The sequence below is a fragment of the Camarhynchus parvulus genome, chromosome 27 (assembly GCF_901933205.1).
Source record: "Camarhynchus parvulus chromosome 27, STF_HiC, whole genome shotgun sequence".
NCBI classification, from domain to species: Eukaryota; Metazoa; Chordata; class Aves; order Passeriformes; family Thraupidae; genus Camarhynchus; species Camarhynchus parvulus.
This window is the reverse complement of record NC_044597.1, coordinates 4,843,869-4,862,757: the sequence shown is the minus strand read 5'-3', so window position 1 is coordinate 4,862,757 and position 18,889 is coordinate 4,843,869. Positions and strand designations below refer to the sequence as shown.

Sequence of the window (18,889 nt, the reverse complement as noted above, 5' to 3'; positions counted from 1 at the left end):
CGGGTGGGCATCTCAATACCGGGAGTGCACCCCAAACCTGGGTGGGCACCCCAATCCCGGGTGGGAACCCCAATCCAGGGTGGGAAACCCAAACCCGGGTGGGCACCCCAGCCCCGGGTGGGCACCGCAGCCCTGGGTGGGCACCGCAGCCCCGGGCAGCTGCCAGCCCGTTCCCACCTGGCCCCAGCGTGGCGTTCTTGGCTGTGAACTCGGCTCCATGTGGCTCGCAGATGTTCCGCCCGTGACGGAGAACAAACGGCAGCTTTGGCTCGGCTTTAATCGCGCGGAGGAGCTGCGAGAGAGGGAATTCCGCGCGGCCCTTCCCGGAGCAGCCGGCCCCGAGCGCCTCGGAGGCTCCAGAATTGGCTTTTGCAGAGGAAATCCAGCGGCATTCTGGGGCTGCGGGGCTGGGAACTGCTGGATTTTGGGAGCCCCAGAAGCACCTGCAGAGCCCGGAGCTGGAGGAAACACCTGGAGCCGGACAAATCCGCCGGGCCGTGGCCACAGGAGCCACCCTGGGGCAGCGCCAGCGGGTCGGGGCCGCTCCAGGTGGCACCAGTGACCCCCATGGCACTGCTGGGTGACGCCACAGAGCCGTGCCAGGGGTGGCAGGGAACCAGCCCTGGCATTTCAGAGCCAGGGGTGACACAGAGCTGCGGGACAGGGAACCAGCCCTGGCATTTCAGAGCCGTGCCAGGGGTGGCAGGGAACCAGCCCTGGCATTTCAGAGCCAGGGGTGACACAGAGCTGCGGGACAGGGAACAGCCCTGGCATTTCCAGCTGCCGGCGCTGTGGGATCGGGCAGAGTCACCCTGGAGCGCCAGGACAAAGGAGGTGGCACGCGGGGACCTTTCAGGGACCAGACAGGATTTCTTTGCTGTGGAGGGCAGAAATACAAAGATTTAATTCAGCCCCAGCCCGTGTCCCCCTCTGGGGCCTCTCGGTGTCACCCGCAGAGCGGGGACAGGCCTGGGGTGTCCCCAGGGTGGGGATGTTGTCCCTTGTCCCCTGCGGCCGGAGCAGAGCTGGTCACCCCATGCCGGCGCCATCGGTGACCCCACCCCGCTGGGGACACAAGGACCAGGACAGACAGACGGACGGACAGGGAAACGAGGGGATGCAGAGGGGCAGACGGACGGACAGACAGCGCAGGAGGAAAAGCGATGGAGGGGCTGAAGAGCTCGGGGCGAGCGCACCCCGAAGGCGCTCCGGGGCGGGCACCGGGGGCACCGGGGGAACCGGGGGACCGGGGAGGGCTCGGGGGGGCTCGGAGGGGCTCGGGCTTTGTGTGGCGGCGGCGGAGGGTGCGGGCTCGGCCGCTCCGTGATGCTCCGGGGGCGGGGAGGAGGAGGAGGAGGAGGGAGGAGGAGGAGGGACTTGCAGCCCTTTTCTGGCCGCCGCCGCGGCGGAGAGCGGCAGAGCTCGGGCAGCCCGGCCGCGCTCCGGTCCCGGGGGTGTCACCGGCGCCGCTCCCCCCGCCATGGCCGGGCTCCTGCCGCTGCTGCTGCTGCTCCTGCTGCCGGCGGTGAGTGCGGGAGCAGCGCCCGGGGCAGCCCCGGAGCCCCGCGGGGAGGGGATGCGGCGTCCCGGGGGCACCGGGAGCGGCCCCGGAGGCAGCGGGGCACGGAGAATCTCCGCGGCACCGGGAGGGGAAGGGATGGAGGGGCCCGGGGGCTTCACACGGGGGGGTTCGGAGGGTCCCGGGGCCACCGGGGTGGGACCCCCGCGGGTGAGGGGCAGGGACAGCGCGGGCAGGAGCGGGGTCACCGCCGTGCGGGGCTGGACGGTCCCGGGGACACCGGAGAGCCCCGGGGAGGACGGGCTGAGCTCTGGGGGTGCGGAGGGAGGGGAGTGGGAAGCTGGGTGGGGATGGGGGTCCCGCAGCCCCTCCGGTGCCGCTGTCCCCAGCTCTGCCACCGCAAAGGGTGACGGAGCCCCAGCCCGAGGGGAGCGGGGGCAGAACCCCCCCCAGTGCCCCCCACGCACCCCCCGAACCCCTCCCAGAGTTTCCCGGCTCCGAACTGCCCCAGAGCTGAGGCTGAGACCCTTTTCCTCCTGGCAGAGCTCTCCCTGTGCGCCGCAGACAAAAAAAAACTCCAGGGCAGGGGCAGGGGGGGGCAGCAGAGAAGGGAGTGGGGCCGGGGGGGGTCCAGGCCCGCAGCTGGGGCAGGAACGGGGCTTTTTTGGGGCCAGGGTTTGCCGGGGGTCCCAGGGGGGCTGTCAGGCAGCCGGACACCCCTCGGGCAGGATATTAAAGGCGGAGCTCAGGGCTGAGGAGCGGAGCGGGGCTGGCACCGCCGGGCCGGGGGGGTCCTTTCCCCATCACCCCCTCGGGATCGGGGCGGCCAAACCCCCCCGGAGCCGCCGGGACAGGGGCGGGGACAGGAGCTGTCCCAGCCGGATGCATCCCAACCATTCCCCCCTCCGGGCATCGCCCTCTGCCCCCCGGCTGCTGCAGATGTCCCCAAATCGCCACCGCCCGGCTCCGGGGTCACCTCCGGGGCTGCCTCTGCCCTCCGGGGCTGCACCTGCGGGGCTGGGAATGTCCCGGGGGGGACAACGGGGACCCGGCTGTGCCCCCCCAGCTGTGCCCGCACCCCGGGCCCCCCCAGGACCTCCCGGGACCCCCCAAGACCCCGCACCCACCGCTCGGTGCCTCCCAGGGCCGGCCGGAGCCGCGGGGCTCGGACGCGGCTCCCGGAGCTGCCCAAAGTTCGGGAATGGCCGGGAGCCGGGATTTGGCCTCTCCCCGGCGCGGGGCTCGGCCAAGAGAGGCAGAGCGCGCCCGGATCTCGCCGGGCTCGGATCTCAGCCGGGCTCGGCTCCAGCTGGAGCATCCCCTGCCCTGTGCGGCCGCTCCGCGCTCCAGAGCTCCCAAATCCCGCTCGGAGCGGCTCCGTCCTCACCCAGCAGCGCCTGCCCGGCCTCCAAACCCCCGAGGCGGCTCCAAAAGCAATTGAGAGCTTCCAGAGGTGTCGCCCGCGCCCTCCGCCCGCGGCCGGGCCGGGCCAGCTGTCAGGATGCTTTATGGCGTTAATTCCGCGCCTTTGTCACCGGGAGCCGCGCTAATAACGCGCGCGTTTCCGCGGCCTAACGCGGACCAGGTGCCCCTGCCCAGGCTCGGGGGGGCGGCTCGGAGCCCCCAGCCCCGAAGGGAAAGCCCCGGAACGAGGGGGCCCGCGGCACCTGGAGCGGGGAATCGCCTTTTCCGCAGCGCTCCGGGAGCGTGGGCGGGGGAGCCGGCGGCGAGGGGACAGGTGGCCCGGGTGGGGGTCCGGGTGGCCCGGGAGAGGAACCGGGTGGCCCAGCCAGGCCCGTCCCACACGGGCAGCTCGCAGCTGTCGGGGAGATGGAAGGTTTGGGGTCGGGGGAGGATTTGGGATCGGGGAAAAGTCTGGGATGGGAGGTAGAGCTGGGATCGGGGGAAGATTTGGGATCCCTGGAAACTCGGGGATTGCAGGGTGGTCTGGGATCTCTGGATGCTTTGGGATCAGGGGAAGATCTGGGATATGGGGTGCTGTGGGATCAGGGGACGCTCTGGGATCTCTGGGATCTCTGGAATCAGGGGAAGCTCTGGGATCATGGGAAGCTCTGGGATCTCGAATTGTGGGATGCTCTGGGATCTCTGGATGCTCTGGGATTTCTGGAAGCTCTGGGATCATGGGATGCTGTGGGATCCACGGAAGCTCTGGGATCTCTGCAACTGTGGGATGCTCTGGGGTCCATAGAAGCTCTGGGATCAGGGGAAGCTCTGGGATCAGGGGAAGCTCTGGGGTCTCGAATCGTGGGATGGTCTGGGATCTCTGGAAGCTCTGGGATTACTGGATGCTCTGGGATCAGGGAAAGCTGTGAGATCTCTGGGATGTCTGGAATCGTGGGATGCTGTGGGATCTCTGGAAGCTCTGGGATCTCTGGAAGCTCTGGGATTTCTGGAAGCTCTGGGATCATGGGATGCTCTGGGATCCAGGGAAGCTCTGGGATCTGTGGAAGCTCTGGGATCTCTGGAACTGTGTGATGCTCTGGGATCTCTGGAACTGTGGGATGCTCTGGGATCTCTAGAAGCTCTGGGATCACTGGATGCTCTGGGATCAGGGAAAGCTCTGGGATCTCTGGGATCTCTGGAAGCTCTGGGATCTCTGGGATCATGGGATGCTCTGGACGCCTCGTGGCCAGCCCCATCACCGCTCACAGCCAGCCCCATTCCCAGTGCTGCAAGCGCATCCCGGGGATCTGCGAGTGCCAAACGCTGCCCCAGAGGAGCTCGGGGTGGGCTGCGCCCAGCTGGGCTCCAAAACCCCAAATGTGCCCCCCACGGGCGGCGTGAGGGCACAGCCTCACCCCAAAGCCCTTCCCAGGGGACATTTGGGGTGCTGGGAGGGTTCCCAATATTCCAGTCCCTCCCGCTCGCCTGGAGTGGGTAAAGAGACTGGGAAAAGGAGCTGGAAAAATGGGTTGGAAAAGGAATCTGGGAAAAGGGGTTGGGAAAAGGATCTGGGAATGTTCTGGGAAAAGGATCTGGAAAAAGGGGCTGGGAAAAAGGGGTGAGAAAAGGGTCTGGGAAAAGGAGCTGGAAAAAGGATTTGGAAAAATTGTTCTGGGAAAGGATCTGGGAAAAAGGATCTGGGAATGTTCTGGGAAAGAATCTGGGGAAAGGGACTGGGAAAAGGATCCAGGAAAATGTTCTGGGAAAGGAATTTGGGAAAAGGGGTTGGAAAAAGGATCTGGGAAAATGTTCTGGGAAAGGAATTTGGGAAAAGGGACTGGGAAAAGGATCCGGGAAAATTATCTGGGAAAGGATCTGGGAAAAGGGACTGGGAAAAGGGGGTGAGAAAAGGGTCTGAGAAAGGGATCTGGAAAAGTGTTCTGGGAAAGGGTCTGGGAAAAGAAGTTGGATAAAGGATTTGGGAAAATGTTCTGGAAAAGGGTCTGGAAAAAGGGTTTGGAAAAAGGGCTGAGAAAAAGGTCTGGAGAAAGGGGCTGGGAAAAGGTTCAGGAAAAGGGTCTGGGAAAAAGGTCTGGGAAAAAATCTGGGAAAATGTTCTGGGAAAGGGTCTGGAGAACGGGGCTGGGAAAAGGTTCAGGAAAAGGGTCTGGAAAAAAGGGTTTGTAAAAAAAGGGCCTGGGAAAAGGATCTGGGAAAATGTTCTGGGAAAGGGTCTGGAAAAGGGGGCTGGGAGAAGGGTTCTGGAGAAAGGGTCTGCAAGAAGGGGCTGCCAGGGCGGGCTGGCGGAGGCGCGGCGGGGAGGGGGAGCGGCCGCCTCGCAGCGCGGGGTAATTGGAGCACTTTGTCATTCAGCTGCCTGGAACCGGCGCTCCATTGTCTCGGCCCCGCCGGATGCGGAGCTCCGAGCGCCGCACCGAGCGCGGGGACGCGGCCAAGGCGCTGACGAGGCCGCCAGATGCTCCCCCGGGCCTCTCCCCCCTCCCCGCTCCCTTGCCCAAAATCAGCCGTGGGTGGGTGGCAGAGGGAGGCAGCGAGCAAAGGGGGCCTGGCAGGGCTGGGACCTGCTGCGGGACGGGGCTCCCGCGCCCCACGGGGGTTTGGGGGCAGCTCGGCCACCTCGGGCTGCAGAGCCCCGTGGGACGCTGGTGGCGTTCAGGTGCGGTGACAGGTTGGACCTGTCAGGTTGTCACCAGGCGGGGATGTCACCCGAGCTCCCGCTGCTCCCTCAGTTCCCCGTTTCCCTCTCGTTTCCCAGGGGGTTTCGGGGGGCAGAGGAGGCACCCAGGCTCTCCAGACCGTCCGTGGGGACAGGAATTCCTCCTCTCCGCTGCCATTCCCCGGCCTGGGAAGGGCTGAGCCCCCCGGGTGGCTCAGTGCCCTTAGGGGAGGTGGCTGAGGGAGGGACAGCGACAGAGGCCACCCCAAAACCCCCCTGGCGCCCTCCAGCACAGAACTCAGCAGGGCCTTTCCCGAGGAGTGAATTTTGCCTGGAAAGGCGCTTTTTTCCCCCCCAAATCTGCATTCAGCACCAGCGGGGTGTCCCCAGAGCGGGCCCTTCCCCGGCTGCCACATCCCCCGTGGGTGACAGGGGTGACCTCCGGGCTCTGCTCTCCCGCCAGGGCCCCGGCGCCTCCAAGGACGACTGCGTCTCCAAGCTGTTCACGGCCGGCGGGGAGTGCTGCCGCCTCTGCAACGTGGGCGAGGGCGTGGTGCAGCCCTGCGGGCTCAACCAGACCGTCTGCGAGCCCTGCCTGGACAGTGAGTACCCCCAAACACCCCCCCTGGAAGTGTCACAGCGTCCCCCGGGTCACCCCTGTGCTGAGCCAGGAGGGGCTCGGGCTGGATTCTGGGGAAGGGATGGGTTCAAATGGGAGATTCTCCCCCCAAAATGGGAGTTTGGGGTGTGGGCGGTGCTCTCAGGCACAGGGGGGGTTTGGGATGGGGAGGGAGCGGACAGGAGGCAGAGGAGGCTGGAGGAGCCGAGAGCAGGCACAGAGCAGAGCCAGGGCAGGGCTAAAAATACCTCAGCGTCCTGAGAAATCGATGGACGGCTCTGCCTCCCTGAGCCCGGCCGGGAAACGGGGCTGGATCCCTCCTGGATGAGGGGATGGATCCCAGAGAGGGATCCCGGTGAGAGATCGATCCCAGAGAGGGATGGATCCCTGTGAGGGATGGATCCCAGTGGGGGATGGATCCCAGTGGGGGATGGATCCCAGTGAGGGAGGGATCCCTATGGGGGATGGATCCCAGTGAGAGATCCCAGTGAGACATTGATCCCAGTGAGGGATGGATCCCAGTGGGGGATGGATCCCAGTGAGAGATCCCAGTGAGACATTGATCCCAGTGAGGGAGGGATCCCAGTGGGGGATGGATCCCAGTGAGAGATCCCAGCGAGGGATGGATCCCACCAAGAGAAAAGCTCCTCCCCACCCTCAGCTCTTCCCTGAGAGGGATTTTGGGGTGTGGAGGGAAGGAAACCTGCAAACCCCACAGCCGTCCCTTGCTGGGATGGGGAGAGGACCCCTGTGACCCTGGAACACCCCGGATCCCCCTGGATCCTGCTGGATCCCACTGGACGCACCCAGATCCCCCTGGACATGTCTGGGTCCCCCCAGATGCTGCTGGACACGCCCAGAACCCCCCGGATCCCCCCGGATCCCCCCGGATCCCGCTGCCGCGGGCCGGGCAGGTGGAGGCAGCCCCGCTGCTGGCACAGCCTCCAGACTGCGCCCCAGGAATGCGGGCACGGCCCAGGGCCCAGGGTCCCCACCTGCGCCCGGGGCTGCCTCCTCCGAGCACTCCCTTGGACGCGTTCCCGACCCTCCGGGGGAATCGTTCCGGAAAAAATCCTCAGCAAGCAAAGCCCGGCCCCTGCCAAAGCCCGGGGGGCTGCCAGAAACCACCCCCAAAGAGGGGGGGATTGCTCTGATCCCCCCTTTTCCCCCCATCGCAGCCCCCCCAGAGCCCGGGGGCTGCCTCGTGATTTATTTATTTATCCCCCGGCTCGGGCCCCGTTTGCAGCGGGGCTGTAATTGCTCAGCTCAGATCCCGCTGCAAATGTGCCCACTCAGCCGAAAGCCTTTCCTGGCCACTTCCCCGCTCTAATGGCGCCCATCAATAATTCAGGATAATGCGAGGCATGAGCCCAGGTTAATGGGAGCCGCGTGTGCCGCCCCGGGGCGGCTCCGGCGCTGCTCGGGCACGGGGACGGAGGGACCAGGGCAGCCGCGGCTGCCCCGAGCCCGGCAGTGGCCGAGGATGGGGCTGGGAGCAGCCTGGGAGAGCGGGAGGTGACCCTGTCCAGGGAATCGGGGGGTTTTGGGGTCCCTCCTGGTCCAAACCATTCCGGGATTTTGTGGCTCCGCATCCTCCGCAGGTCCAGGGAAAGCCTCGGGGCAGGGGCAGGACAGCCGGGCACAGGGTGAGGGAAGGTGTTTGGGATGGTGAAAATCTGCCACCGAGGCTGGGATGGAACCTCCATCCCTCCCAGGGGCTTTGGGGCTTCATCCCCCCCCGGAGCAGCCCGAAATTCCTGTCCCGAGCAGCTCGGTGTCCCCAGGGAAGCTGCTGGGAGCAGGAACCCATTCCCAGCACCATCCCTGGGGCTGACCGGGGGTCTCAGGGATCCCCGGCCCCTTCTCCACCCCTGGGGCTGGAATTTCCCCGGGATGGGGCAGGAGCTCCGGTGGGATGGCCGGCGCGGGGGCAGCGGCAGCAGCTGCGCCCTCCAGGACGGGCTGCGCTGCCTCTTCCGGGGCTAAAAATATCCCCGAGCTCCTCCGGGAGCGGGCACAGCTCGGAGCGGGCATCGATTTCCCCCGCAGCGCGTCCTGCGGGCTGAAACCGGAGCGCAGGAGCCGCGGGGTCAGGCAGAGTCAGCGCTGTCACCGCCGCGCCCGCAGCGGGGACAGCGGCACCCCGGGGACCCCGGCAGGATGTGCAGGGCAGAGCGATGGGGTGGGAGGGCAGGGGATGGCCCCGAGAGGTCAGAAAGGGGAATAAAATCGGGAATTAGCGCGGGGATGCGGGTAGAGAGAGCTGGGATGGGCGCTGGGGGCAGCGCAGCCGGGATGGGCCCCCGGGGGAAACGGGAATTGGGGAGGGAATGGGGACGAGGAGGAGGGAATGGGGATGAGGAAGAGGGAATGGGGATGAGGAGGAGGGAATGAGTATGAGGAGGCGGGAATGGGGACAGAAAATTCAGCCTGGAATGATGCTCCAAACTGGGAATTGCTGGGGAATGGGGAAGGCAGGAATGGGATGAGGAAGAGGGAATGGGGTGAGGAGGAGGGAATGGGGATGAGGAGGTGGGAATGGGGATGAGGAGGTGGGAATGGGGATGAGGAGGAGGGAATGAGGAGGAGGGAATGGGGATGAGGAGGAGGGAATGAGGATGAGGAGGCGGGAATGGGGATGAGGAGGAGGGAATGGGGATGAGGAAGAGGGAATGGGGATGAGGAGGCGGGAATGGGGATGAGGAGGCGGGAATGAGGATGAGGAGGCGGGAATGGGGATGAGGAGGAGGGAATGAGGATAAGGAGACGGGAATGGGGAGAGAAATTCAGCCTGGAATGATGCTCCAAACCAGGAATTGCTGGGGAATGGGATGAGGAGATGGGAATAGAATGAGGAGGAGTGAATGGGGAAGATGTTACTGGGAAGCTGAGCCTGGAATGATGCTCCAAACTGGGAATTGCTGGGGAATGGGGAAGGCAGGAATGGGATGAGGAGGTGGGAATGGTGCAGATGTCAATGGGAATGGGAGCCTGGAAGGATGCTCCAAACCGGGAGTTGCAGAGGAATGGGATGAGGAGGTGGGAATGGGGATGACGTTACTGCGAAGCTGAGCCTGGAAGGATGCTCCAAACTGGGAATTGCTGGGGAACAGGGAAGGTGCGAATGAGCTGAAGAGCTCGGGAGATGAGGAGCTGGGAATTTCTGCAGAATGGGGAAGGCACTAACGGGAAGCTGAGCCTGGGGGGGCCCGCAGAGGGGAGACCCCCATCCCTGTGACCCCAGAGGGGAACGCCGGAACCCGAAGCAGAGCTTTGATCCCCGCCATCCCCATCAGGCGTCACCTTCTCGGACACGGCGAGCGCCACGGAGCCGTGCAAGCCGTGCACGCAGTGCGAGGGGCTGCAGAGCATGTCGGCGCCCTGCGTGGAGACCGACGACGCCGTGTGCCGCTGCGCCTACGGCTACTTCCAGGACGAGGCCAGCGGGAGCTGCCGCGCGTGCCGCGTCTGCGAGGTGGGCTTCGGCCTCATGTTCCCCTGCAAGGACTCGCAGGACACGGTGTGCGAGGAGTGCCCCGAGGGCACCTTCTCCAGCGAGGCCAACTTCGTGGACCCCTGCCTGCCCTGCACCACCTGCGAGGACAACGAGGTGCTGGTGCGGGAGTGCACGGCCGTGGCGGACGCCGAGTGCCGGGGTAAGACACCAGCCGTGCACGGTGTGGCTGTGTCATTGTCACCGCTCTGGTGTCACTGCTGGGATGTGCCTGGTGTGTGTCATTGTCACTGCTCTGGTGTCACTGCTGGGATGTGCCCGGTGTGCCTGTGTCATTGTCACTGCTCTGGTGTCACTGCTGGGATGTGCCCGGTGTGGCTGTGTCATTGTCACTGCTCTGGTGTCACTGCTGGGATGTGCCCGGTGTGGCTGTGTCATTGTCATCGTTCTGTTGTCACCGCTGGGATGTGCCCGGTGTGGCTGTGTCATTGTCACGGCTCTGCTGCCACTGCTGGGACATTCCCGGTGTGTGCCATTGTCACAGTTGGGACGTGCCCAGTGTGTGTCACTGTCACTGCTCTGGTGCCACTACAGGGATGTTCCCGGTGTGTGCCAATGGTGTGTGTCACTGTCACTGCTCTGGTGCCACCACTGGGACGTTCCCGGTGTGTGCCATTGTCACCATGTGTGCCATTGTCACGGTGTGTGTGTCATTGTCACCGCTCTGCTGCCACCACTGGGACATTCCCGGTGCAGCTGCTGAGGCATGGCTGGGCCTGGGTTTAGGGAGTGGTGCCGGGATCTGGCACTGCTGGGATCCAGCGGTGCTGGGATCTGGCATTGCTGGGATCTGGCAGTGCCGGGATCTGGCATTGCTGGGATCTGGCAGTGCCGGGATCTGGCATTGCTGGGATCTGGCACTGCTGGGATCCGGCGGTGCCGGGATCTGGCATTGCTGGGATCTGGCAGTGCTGGGATCTGGCAGTGCGGGATCTGGCATTGCTGGGATCTGGCACTGCTGGGATCGCGGTGTCGGGACCGGGATCTGGCATTGCTGGGATCTGGCAGTGCCGGGATCTGGCATTGCTGGGAAAGGGAAAGGAGCTGGGGTTGTGTGCTTGTCCCCCTGTCCCCATCAGCATCCCAAACACAGCTCCAGTCCTGCGAGGAAGGGGAAAAGGGGAGGAAAACGTCGAAAAAAAAGGAGAGAAAAAAGGGGCAGAGCAAAAGTCAGAGCCGTGCTGAGCTCCTGGAGGAAGCGGGGCTGCTCCGGTGGGAGCTGCTCCAGCCAGGCCTCCGGGCTCCCAGGCCCAGGCGCGGCCGCCCCGAAAGCAGGGCAGGGCAAAAGCGGGCTGTGTCCCGGCCCGGGCAGGCGGCACTGGGCAGGGCCGGATGGCACCAGGTCGGTAAATGGAGCGCACAAGATCAGAGGACAGCAGGGATGGCTTTGTGACAGGGCAGGATGGCAGCAGGAAAAGGACAGGGCAGGTGGCTCCGGAAAGGGCAGGATGGCACCAGGACAGGGCAGGGGCGCTGGGACAGGGCAGGGCAGATGGCAGCAGACAGGCAGGGCAGGATGGCTGACAGGCAGGATGGCAGCAGGAAAAGGACAGGGCAGGATGGCACTGGGACAGGGCAGGGCAGGACAGGGCAGGATGGCACTGGGACAGGGCAGGATGGCACCAGGACAGGGCAGGATGGCGCTGGGACAGGGCAGGATGGCACCCGGAAAAGGACAGGGCAGGATGGCGCTGGGACAGGGCAGGGCAGGATGGCAGCAGGACAGGGCAGGGCAGGATGGCGCTGGGACAGGGCAGGATGGCAGCAGGACAGGGCAGGGCAGGATGGCACCAACCCCCAGCGACCCCCTGTGACAGTGACAGTGACACCACTGCGGCCCCGGGGCTGGCAGGCCACAATCCCAGCCTGGCACAATCCCAGCTCGGCACAATCCGAGTTTGTCACTATCCCAGCTCAATCCTGATCCCAGCCTGGCACAATCCCAGCCTGGCACAATCCCAGCTTGGCACAATCCCAGTTTGTCACAATCCCAGCCTGGCACAATCCCAGCTTGGCACAATCCCAGTTTGTCACAATCCCAGCCTGGCACTGATCCCAGGGGGTGGCAGGGGGGTGGCAGCGCATGGTCCCGGCTCCTGCCGCGATTCCCAGCTCAGCCTCACTCCGGGATGGGCTGGGGGACGTGGCCTGACCCTGGCACTGGGCAAAGGCCCCGAGAGGGCACAGGGAATTTGGGATGGGATGGGATGGGATGGGATGGGATGGGATGGGTGGATGGGATGGATGGGATGGGATGGGGTGGGATGGGGTGGATGGGATGGGATGGCATGGGATGGCATGGCATGGGATGGCATGGGATGGCATGGGATGGCATGGGATGGCATGGGGCACCCAGGTGTTTCCCTGGGACAAGCCCAGACGGCTCCGCTGCTCCCGGGCCACGCCCGGCTGTGGCAGGAGCGGGGTCACTCCCGGGCGGAGCCGCAGGGGCCGGGAAAGGATCAAACCCAGGCCCTGACGCTGCGGGAGCGGCTCCGTGCGGGGCCTGGGGCACCTGGGCTGCCTCAGCGTGGGTTTGGGGTCAGCTGGGGCGGTTTCCCCGGATTTGGGGGTGGCAGCAGGAGCTGTGCCCAAGGGGGCTGTGCTGGGACAGCGCTGACACAGCCCGGGGCAGGCACAACCGCGGCTCGTCCTGACCCCGATTTCCCTTCCCTCCACCCTGGCAGGGCTCCACCCTCGCTGGACAACACCCGCCCCGTCCCTGGCGGGCTCTGAGAGCCCCGCGGCGGCCACCGGGGAGCCGCTGAGCACCGAGGGGGGGCCCAGCACCGCGGCGGACACGGCCACCACCGTCATGGGCAGCTCGCAGCCCGTGGTGACCCACGGCAGCAGCGACAACCTCATCCCCGTCTACTGCTCCATCCTGGCCGCTGTGGTGGTGGGGCTGGTGGCCTACATCGCCTTCAAGAGGTACCGGCACAGGGACGGGGATTTGGGGAGGGGGGACAGTGGGACCCCCGCTCTGGATGTCCCACAGCCACAGCTGCCACCACCGAGGGCACCAGGATGGGCGGATTTCCAGAATTGTGTGGGGGGCGAGGCGGCTGAGGGGCGAGGAGGGAGGAGGCAGCAGGGTGGGGGACACACTGCACCCCTGTCCCTGTCCCATCCACTGTCCCTGTGTCCCTGTCCATGTCTCCTTGTCTGTGTCCCTGTCCCATCCCCCCTGTCCCTGTCCCTGTCCCTGTCCCTGTCCCTGTCCCTGTGTCCCATCCCCTGTCCCTCTGTCCCTGTCCATGTCTCCTTGTCTGTGTCCCTGTCCCATCCCCTGTCCCTGTGTCCCTGTTCCTGTCCCTGTGTCCCTGTCCCATCCCCTGTCCCATTCCCTGTTCCTCTGTCCCTGTCCCTGTCCTTGTCTCCTTGTCTGTGTCCCTGTCCCATCCCCTGTCCCATTCCCTGTCTCTGTGTCCCTGTCCATGTCTCCTTGTCTGTGTCCCTGTCCATGTCCCATCCCCTGTCCCTGTGTCCCATCCCCTGTCCCATCCCCTGTCCCATTCCCTGTCCCTGTGTCCCTGTCCCTGTCCTTGTCTCCTTGTCTGTGTCCCTGTCCCATCCCCTGACCGTGTGCCTGTCCCTGTCCCTGTCCTGGCACCAGGACAGAAACCAGAAACTGGGACAAACCCCAGGCAAGGGGACAAGTCCCAGGGGAGGCGACACAGCCCTGGCAGCCCCGGGGATGTCACCGGTGTGTCGCTGTCCCCGCAGGTGGAACAGCTGCAAGCAGAACAAGCAAGGGGCCAACAACCGCCCGGTGAACCAGACGCCGTCCCCCGAGGGCGAGAAGCTGCACAGCGACAGCGGCATCTCCGTGGACAGCCAGAGCCTGCACGAGCAGCAGCCGCCCGGGCAGGGCACCCAGGGGCCAGGTGGGGCTGCTGGGGTGGGCAGGGGGCACCCTGGATTGGGCAAGGGGCACCCAGGGGCAGGGTGGGACCACTGGGACACCCTGGGATGGGCAGGGACAATCTGGGGTGGGCAGGGACAGCTAAGGATGGGCAGGGACATCCCTGGGATGGGCAGGGACAATCTGGGATGGGCAGGGGCACCCAGGGATGGACAAGGACATCCGGGGATGGGCACAGACCCTCAGGTAAGGGCAGGGAGGATGGGCAGGGACACCCGGGTAAGGGCAGGGACACCCTGGGATGGGCAGGGACACTCAGGGATGGGGGGGGCCCCCCAGGATGGGCAGGGACACCCAGGGATGGACAGAGACACTCAGGATGGGAAACACCCAGGTGGCAGGGGATGAACAGGAAGGATGGGCAGGGACATCAGGGGATGGATGGGGACAATCTGGGATGGGCAGGGACACCCAGGTAAGGGCAGGTAGGACGGGCAGGGACACCCTGGGATGGGCAGGGACACTCAGGGATGGGCAGGGACACCCAGGGATGGGCAGAGACACTCAGGGATGGGCAGGGACACTCAGGGATGGGCAGGGACACCCAGGGATGGACAGGGGATGAACAGGAAGGATGGGCAGGGACATCAGGGGATGGATGGGGACAATCTGGGATGGGCAGGGACACCCAGGAAGGGCAGGGAGGATGGACAAGGACACCCTGGGATGGGCAGGGACACCCAGGGATGGGCACAGACCCCCGGGTAAGGGCAGGTAGGACGGGCAGGGACACCCTGGGATGGGCAGGGACACCCTGGGATGGGCACAGACCCCAGGGTAAGGGCAGGGAGGACGGGCACACCCCCGGGCCGGGCTCAGCCCATTCCCCCCCCGGCTCCCAGCAGCTCCCAAGGCGGACGGCAGCCCGTACTCGGCCCTGCCGGCCAGCAAGCAGGAGGAGGTGGAGAAGCTGCTGGGCAGCTCAGCGGAGGACGCGTGGCGGCAGCTGGCGGGCGAGCTGGGCTACAAGGAGGAGCTCATCGAGTCCTTCACGCGCGAGGAGGCGCCGGCGCGGGCGCTGCTGGCGCACTGGGCCGGCCGCGAGTCGGCCACGCTGGACGCGCTCCTGGCCGCCCTGCGGCGCCTGCAGCGCGGCGACATCGCCGACAGCCTGGCCAGCGACTCCACCGCCACCTCCCCCGTGTGAGGGGCGGCCCCGGGGGGCGCCGAGCCCGCCCGGCAGCGGGGGGAGCCGGTGGGCTCAGCCCCGAGCAGCTCCCGGTACCGGTACCGGCCCCTGATGGTGTTGGAAGGGGTTCGGCCCCGCCCTGATGGCCAATCCCGGCTGCGGGATGGATGGACAGATGGACAGATGGACACGGGAGAGACCGCCGTGCTCTCAGCCCTCTCCTCTCCTGCCTTCCAGCTCCTTCTCCCCCCGAGGCTCCTCTTCCTCCTGCTCCCCTCCAACGCCCCCAAATCCGGCTGCTTTTACCCCAAAACGGGGGAAGGGCGGGGTTGGGGCGCCCCGGAGCCGCTGCCCCGGGGTTTGGGGGCTCAGGGGGGCTGGGGGAGGGGACCCCCCGGCTCCCTACCCTGTGAAATTCGGGGTGCAGCTCCCCAGAGCTCTGCAGGGATTTGGGGGAGCAGCCGGACCACCCCGGACACTGAGGAGCAGATTTTGGGGGGCCACGACCCTGCCGTGGGGGCTGCAGGGGACACCGAGGGGACACCGAGGGGGCACTGAGGGGACACCAAAGGGACACTGAAGGTGGAAAGTGCTGACCAAGTGCCTGCCCCACAGGGACACCCCCAGGGTTCCTCTCCTCCCTCCCACCCTGTCCCTGGTGTCCCCGAGCTGCAGGGACCACCAAGGCCACCCTGCCACCATTGCACTGTCCCCACTGTCCCCACCCCGCTGAAAGGGCTCCTGCTGCGCCAGCACTGTGAAGGGCGGCTCGGGAATGTCCCTCTGCCCCCAGGGGTGACATTGGCACCTCCCAGGGGAGGGGACATCGTGACATCACTCCAAGGGAGTTTTGGTGGCATTTTGGGGGCGTTTTGGCCCCGGCTGGGTGAGCTGGAGCTGCCACCAGCCTGGGGAATGTCCCTTGAGATGCCACCAGCCTCAGGATGTCCCCTGGGCTGTCACTGGCCTGGGGGATGTCCCTTGAGCTGCCACCAAGCTCCCAGCAATGTCCCCAACCAATGTCCCCAATGCCAGGTGCGGGCACAGCCCCGGGCCAGGTGTGGCCGCTCACCTCCCCTCTGGATTGATCCCAAAATTCCTCCTTGAAGGCAGAACAGGATTCTCCCAGAACGGGATTCTCCCAGAACGGGATTTTCCCAGAACGGGATTTTTCCAGAACGGGATTTTTGGGCCCTCTCAGAGGAGAGATCTGTAAATAGGAATTTGGTGTTTGACCCAGTGCTCCGTGTGACCCCCCTGGGGACAGCCCTGTCCCCTCCCCACTTCCAGCTGGGAATTCCCATCCCAACCCTTTGGTCCCACCTCGTTTCTGGCCTTAAAGACTCCACGGGGAAGCCCCAAAATCCCACAGCAGGGTTGGGATGATCCCAGCACAGCTCCAGGGGCTGGAGCAGCTTCCATGGGATTCCAGATCCCCCAGAATCTTCTGGAAATTTCCCTCCCATTGCACTCTGGATGATGGAGAACCCAGGCTGGGATTTGGGGGATTCCAGCACCCAGATCTTCCAGAATCTTCCGGAAATTTCCCTCCCATTGCACTCTGGATGATGGAGAAGCTCGGGCTGGGATTTGGGGGATTCCAGCACCCAGATCTTCCAGAATCTTCTGGAAATTTCCCTCCCATTGCACTCTGGATGATGGAGAACCCAGGCTGGGATCTGGGGGATTCCAGCACCCAGATCCCCCAGAATCTTCTGGAAATTTCCCTCCCATTGCACTCTGGATGATGGAGAAGCTCGGGCTGGGATTTGGGGGATTCAAGCACCCAGATCCCCCAGAATCTTCTGGAAATTTCCCTCCCACTGCGCTCTGGGTGATGGAGAAGCTCGGGCTGGGATTTGGGGGATTCTAGCACCCAGATCCTCCAGAATCTTCCGGAAATTTCCCTCCCATTGCGCTCTGGGTGATGGAGAACCCAGGCTGGGATCTGGGGGATTGCAGCCAAAATCCCTTGGGAAGAGCCACCCCTGGCTGGAAGGGCTGAAAACCCCAAATCCGTGTCCCAAACTCCTCCTATTGACCAAATCCAAGGAAATTTGCCCCAAATTTCCAACCCCACTCACAGTGGGCTGGAAACTCCAGCTCCTGCCAGAGCGAGCCACACCATGGGATGGATTTGGGATGGATTTGGGATGACTCTAGAATGGTTTTGGGGTGAATTTGGCATGGATTTGGGATGTATTTTGGATTAATTTGGAATGGACTTGGCATGAATTTTGGGTGGATTTGGGATGAATCTGGGATGAATTTTGGATGGATTCGGGATGGATTTGGGATGGATTTGGGATGAATCTGGGATGGATTTGGGGAATGAACTTGGGATGGACTTGGGATGAATTCTGGATGAATTTGAGGTGGATTCGGGATGGATTTTGCATGAATTTGGCATCAATTTGGGATGGATTTGAGATGAATTTTGGATGAATTTGGGGTGGATTTGGCATGAATTCTGCATGAATTTGGGATGGATTTAGGATGAATTCCACCACTGGCCACCTTCAGGTAGCTCCCGTCGGTCTGGGATTTTTGGAAAAGCGACTCCAGGACAAGCTGAGGGCCTGGATCGAGGTGCCCGGACCCAAACTGAATTTCCTGGCAGAGCCAGCCCAGCCCAGCCTCTCCCGCTGGGAATTCTGTTCCTCAGGACATCCCTGCCTCACCCTCAGGTTTTCATTGCCACGGGAAGGGATTTCAGCACCCCCAATCCCAAAAATCGGATTTTCAGGGCCGAGGGAATGAGGACAAACTCAGCATCCAAAGAGGAGCCGGGGGCTGCCTCAAACCCCCCCCTGGCTGCGGGGGGAAAAAATGGAAATAAAACTCAAAAAACACCAAAAAAAAACCCCAAACAAACCCAAAGCCAGGAGGGCAACCCAAGCCAAAGTCAGAGCTCGTTTCGTGTTGTACCAAGCCCGTGTGTTGCTCCACTCCCCACTCTGTAATTCCAGGGCCGATTTCGTAGGAATAGAAGGATTTGGGGGGGTCTGGGGGCAGCATGAGCTGGGGGGGATGCACGGGGGAGGCCCAAGGGGGTGGAATTTGTCCGTGTGTATCCTTGGGATGCCAATAAAGAGCATCGTTGTCGTCGTCGCGCTCGCTTCTTCCTGCTCTCCCCCCAAAAAAAATAAATATCCTGGGAATCCAGGGTGGGAAAAAGCCCTCAACGCCTTCCTGATGGGATTTTCACCATTCCCATTCTGATCCCGAATCCCTGAGTTCGCGGAGCAGGAGAAGCAGGAAACGAGTTGGGCTTCGTGTGTGGGATCAGGGACAGCAGATTTATGGGGAGAGAGGAGGAAAAACAAAAAAAAGGGAAAATTTGGAATAAATCTGGAAAGGGGCCTGATGTTCTCGTGGGCTGGGGGAAATCCCTGGAAAAGCTCCTTCCCCTTTTTAATGGGACTCTGGGGAGGCCCAGAGCTGCTGAATCCCACATCTGCTGCCAGGGCGGCGACAGGGCCAGATCCCTGCTGGATGCACCGGGAAAAATCCCAAACCCAGCCCCAGGCCCTGGGAAAAAGCAGCAATCGCTGGGGAAAAAAAATGGGAAAAATTCCAAATTAAACTCCACGGAGGCGCTTTTCATTCAAATCCCCGCGGGGAGCCAGGAGCTTTCCTTGGAGCAGGATCGAGATGGGAAGGGAGAACTGGGAAGGGAAAATCGGGAAGGGAAAATTGGGAAGGGAAAATTGGGAAGGGAAATTGAGAAAGGAAAGTGGGAAAGGAAAACTGGGAAGGGAAAAGTGGGAAAGAAAAGCGGGAAGGGAAAATCGGGAAGGGAAATCTGGGAAGGGAAAAGTGGGAAAGAAAAGCAGGAAGGGAAATCTGAGAAAGGAAAGCGGGAAAGGAAACGTGGGAAGGGAAAAGTGGGAAGGGAAAAGCGGGAAGGGAAAACAGGGAAGGGAAAAGCGGGACGGGAAAAGTGGGAAGGGAAATCTGGGAAGGGAAAATTGGGAAGGGAAAAGCGGGACAGGAAAATCGGGAAGGGAAAACAGGGAAGGGAAAATCGGGAAGGGAAAATCGGGAAGGGAAAAGCGGGAAGGGAAATATGAGAAAGAAAAGCGGGAAGGGAAAAGTGGGA

At 63.7% G+C, this 18,889-nt stretch overlaps 1 protein-coding gene across 2 annotated transcripts; it reads left to right on the top strand.

Moving 5' to 3' along the window:
* The first annotated feature begins 1,398 nt into the window (after positions 1–1,398).
* On the top strand, positions 1,399–17,783 carry NGFR (nerve growth factor receptor). 2 transcript variants are annotated; one of them, XM_030966342.1, is made up of 6 exons: positions 1,399–1,525; positions 6,064–6,202; positions 9,516–9,875; positions 12,421–12,664; positions 13,460–13,620; positions 14,504–17,783. In XM_030966342.1, exons 1-6 carry the CDS (start codon positions 1,481–1,483, stop codon positions 14,803–14,805), a joined length of 1,251 nt encoding a protein of 416 aa, XP_030822202.1. In that variant the 5' UTR covers positions 1,399–1,480; the 3' UTR covers positions 14,806–17,783. The 2 variants fall into 2 exon arrangements, with proteins under 2 accessions (XP_030822202.1, XP_030822200.1); XM_030966340.1 differs by having other exon boundaries at positions 14,501–17,783.
* The last annotated feature ends 1,106 nt before the right edge of the window (positions 17,784–18,889 follow it).

What these genes read in the sequence shown, in the direction of transcription:
- NGFR (XM_030966340.1), top strand. Translation starts at nt 1,481, where the DNA reads ATGGCCGGGCTCCTGCCGCTGCTGCTGCTGCTCCTGCTGCCGGCG. An exon ending in TGCTGCTCCTGCTGCCGGCG is followed by an intron (nt 1,526 to 6,063) that starts GTGAGTGCGGGA and finishes CTCTCCCGCCAG; the next exon opens with GGCCCCGGCGCCTCCAAGGA. An exon ending in GCCTACATCGCCTTCAAGAG is followed by an intron (nt 12,665 to 13,459) that starts GTACCGGCACAG and finishes CTGTCCCCGCAG; the next exon opens with GTGGAACAGCTGCAAGCAGA.